Source organism: Cryptomeria japonica, chromosome 6 (assembly GCF_030272615.1).
Source record: "Cryptomeria japonica chromosome 6, Sugi_1.0, whole genome shotgun sequence".
In the NCBI taxonomy this organism is placed as follows: domain Eukaryota; kingdom Viridiplantae; phylum Streptophyta; class Pinopsida; order Cupressales; family Cupressaceae; genus Cryptomeria; species Cryptomeria japonica.
Window position 1 is genome coordinate 415375264 of NC_081410.1, and position 2902 is coordinate 415378165.

General features: G+C 40.9%; 1 protein-coding gene across 1 annotated transcript; it reads right to left on the minus strand.

Annotated features, from left to right (window-relative positions):
- Positions 1-475: 475 nt before the first annotated feature.
- LOC131039093 (uncharacterized) lies at positions 476-2639 on the minus strand. Its single transcript, XM_057971749.2, has one exon. The coding sequence runs from the start codon at positions 2581-2583 to the stop codon at positions 1108-1110; it is 1476 nt and encodes a 491-aa protein (XP_057827732.1). The 5' UTR covers positions 2584-2639; the 3' UTR covers positions 476-1107.
- Between the last annotated feature and the right edge of the window lie 263 nt (positions 2640-2902).

Sequence of the window (2902 nt, forward strand, 5' to 3'; positions counted from 1 at the left end):
GATAAAAGTTATTGACTTTTTGACATTGTTTATAAAAGTTGACGTAGAAATAATTATGATTAGATGCTGACAAAAAAGACCAAATCAATTCTTCATTTGAAAACAGACCTCCCTCACAAACTGAAATAAGGTTAGTCAATTGACGGAATTTTAACTTTGCTGTTGTATCATCTTTTTTTAAAAGGGTTCACAGGTAAAGGAGGGAAAACAGACAGACTATTTGGGAAAACTAAAAATGCATAAATATCTGTCCCAGAATTTCAAATGACGTGCATCTCCAGTTTTAGTCAGAACAGGACCCGTCAAAGGAAAATGATAGGTAACTAATAACCAATAGAACTCTTAACACAGAAACTTCAGTAAGTGCTGTTTCAATTTTCATCGCGGTTTTGGATCATATTTTCTGATCCATCATCAGAATGAAATAAGAGAACTAAAGAAAAAAAAATCTTAGTATTATAACTGCACAAAAGACTATTGAATCAAATTCTCCATTATTCCTGTGATGAAGATATACAATCCATTTTAAAAGGATGAAAAATAAGCAGAAATAATCTGAAATTGATATGATGTTCAAGTGACAAACTGCTTCCATTTCTTCATATTTCTAAACAATTTATGATCTTCTCTGTACCATGAAAAGGCATTGCCTCCCTCTAAAATAAAAATTTATGAAACTGGAAACCCTTGCTGGATTAGCTTTTGTCATATGAACCTGTTGTGATCCAAACTTATATGCAATAGAGCCCATCCTACTTACACTATGTTCCATATTTCCAAATCTGATACTACTTCCAAACCAAACAATCTTTAGTACCATATGCTAATACAATAAACAATATACTCACTGCAACCCTGTACTGTTAGTCCAATATGCTGAGAAAGCCTTATGGTAATCAAACCTGAATTTCAAATCTGTTCTACTGTTAACATCACCCAGTCTAGTTAAAACTAAATTCATGAGTGAAAGATATTGAATTGAGAAACCATATCCTCTTGGTGCTGTTATATTGCACCATGGATCCCTGAGCTAAATCAGCCTCATTGATTTTTCTTGTGCCCATTCACAATCTCCAATGCAACAATCTGAAAAAGTTGCGTTCTGTATCAACAACAAATGGGGCACTGAATCAACCCATTCTCATTGCAATCTGGACACCTGACCATAGTGTTGTCCTCCTCATCAAGCAGCTTGCAGCTTCCACTGCATTCTAAGCAAGGTACAAACCTCACTCCACCACACCCATCACAGGCCCTGCCTTGTGCATCATCGGCTGGGATTCCTTCTAGAAGCTCCCCCAATCTGCCCTCCTCATGAAGCTCCAGAACCTCCCCTGCACTCCCAATGTACCTGCCCTTTATGAACAGCCTTGGGACAGGAACAATCCAGCCCATCAATTTCTCCAGCTCATTCCTGAATAGCAAGTGCATAGACACATCTCTCTCAATGAAGCAGATGCCGTAGCTCTCAAGCACACACCTAACATTATTACAATCCTCAAAAGTCTTCCTGATCCCTCTAAGGGTGGTTGTATACAGGATAACACTGTCCTGCCCTCCAGGGGGGCATTTTTCTTCATATTTCTCCAAAGGATCCCTCTTTTTAAGTACACTTTTAGAGTTAGCATCATCTAATATATCTTCCTCAAAGTTGTCCAGTGAGGTCTCAAAAGATGCCAGCATCTCTGGATCAAACAAAGGAGTGCTGCTCACAATGCAATCCTTAAGACTACCATCACAAAAATCAAAATGCCTAGAGCTCTCTATTCTCAATTCTGTAAGGGGTCCATGGGAAATTCTGCCCTTAGTCCTATGTGAGTACTCACTACAGTGTGGACTAGTCCCACTATCAACGCTTTTACATGCCAGTCCACCAATAGGCACACTGTACTCATTTGCAGAGGGCTGAAAATTCTCCTTACCCACACAATCCCAGAACACATCACATGATATTCTACCCTTATGCAAGGGCTCATCACAGGGTGCAGTAGAACCCACAATATCAGGTGCCAGTTCAACACTACCCATATTGTTATACTGACCATCTCTTGGCCCAAAATTCTCCTTGCCCACAAAACTTCTTTCTTTCAGAGGAGCAACAGGGCTGACCCCATTGGGCTTTGCAGGCCCAAAGCCCTGTTTAGGCCTCTCATTCTCCTTATCCAACCCCAACTTTTTCTGACCCATGGGGGAAGTGGAACCACCCAAGCTTTTTCCCATTCTATTTCCACCCAGGGCATCAACACTCCTTTTCAAAGAACCCACTTTTTCAGAACCCTTTTCCACAGCAGGAGAAGGCCCAGGGCTTTCATCTTCCAGCCCATCCATGAGTTCCCATGCATTGATAGTCTCCACAACTTCCGTTGCCTCCACTGGACTTGATCGGGACTCCCTGTTGCAGGAATTGTTGAAAACTCCATATGTTGTAGAAGTGAGACAGACCAGATGATTTGGCCCAGCAAATCCCCTGTACTTAATTTCTTCTTCCCCCCTAGAAATGCTCTCATTCAGTTTTGAAGAGACACAGCCCATGACTTCCAAAACAAGATCTCGTGCTGTCTGTCTGTCTGAAATCCCACGCATATATAAGGAAATTTGAATTCCTGCGCATGACAGTCCTTATCACTGCAGCCCTCCTAATCACACTTTTTCTTCAGTACGTATATTCTACGATGTATTGTGTATGTATTCGTAGAAGTTCTTTGGATACTTTCATGAGAGCATGAAATGCTAACGGCTGGCGGCATGGTGGGACTACATAACATCTGTTTTAACGGTCACATGAGGGGACCGTTTGAAAGATGATGGAGGGATAATGAGGGGCTATAAGAACAAAAGGTGAACACTCATGGTTTTGTTTTTTTATGGTCCAAGAGTATTGCCTCACCTATGTAGACACAAC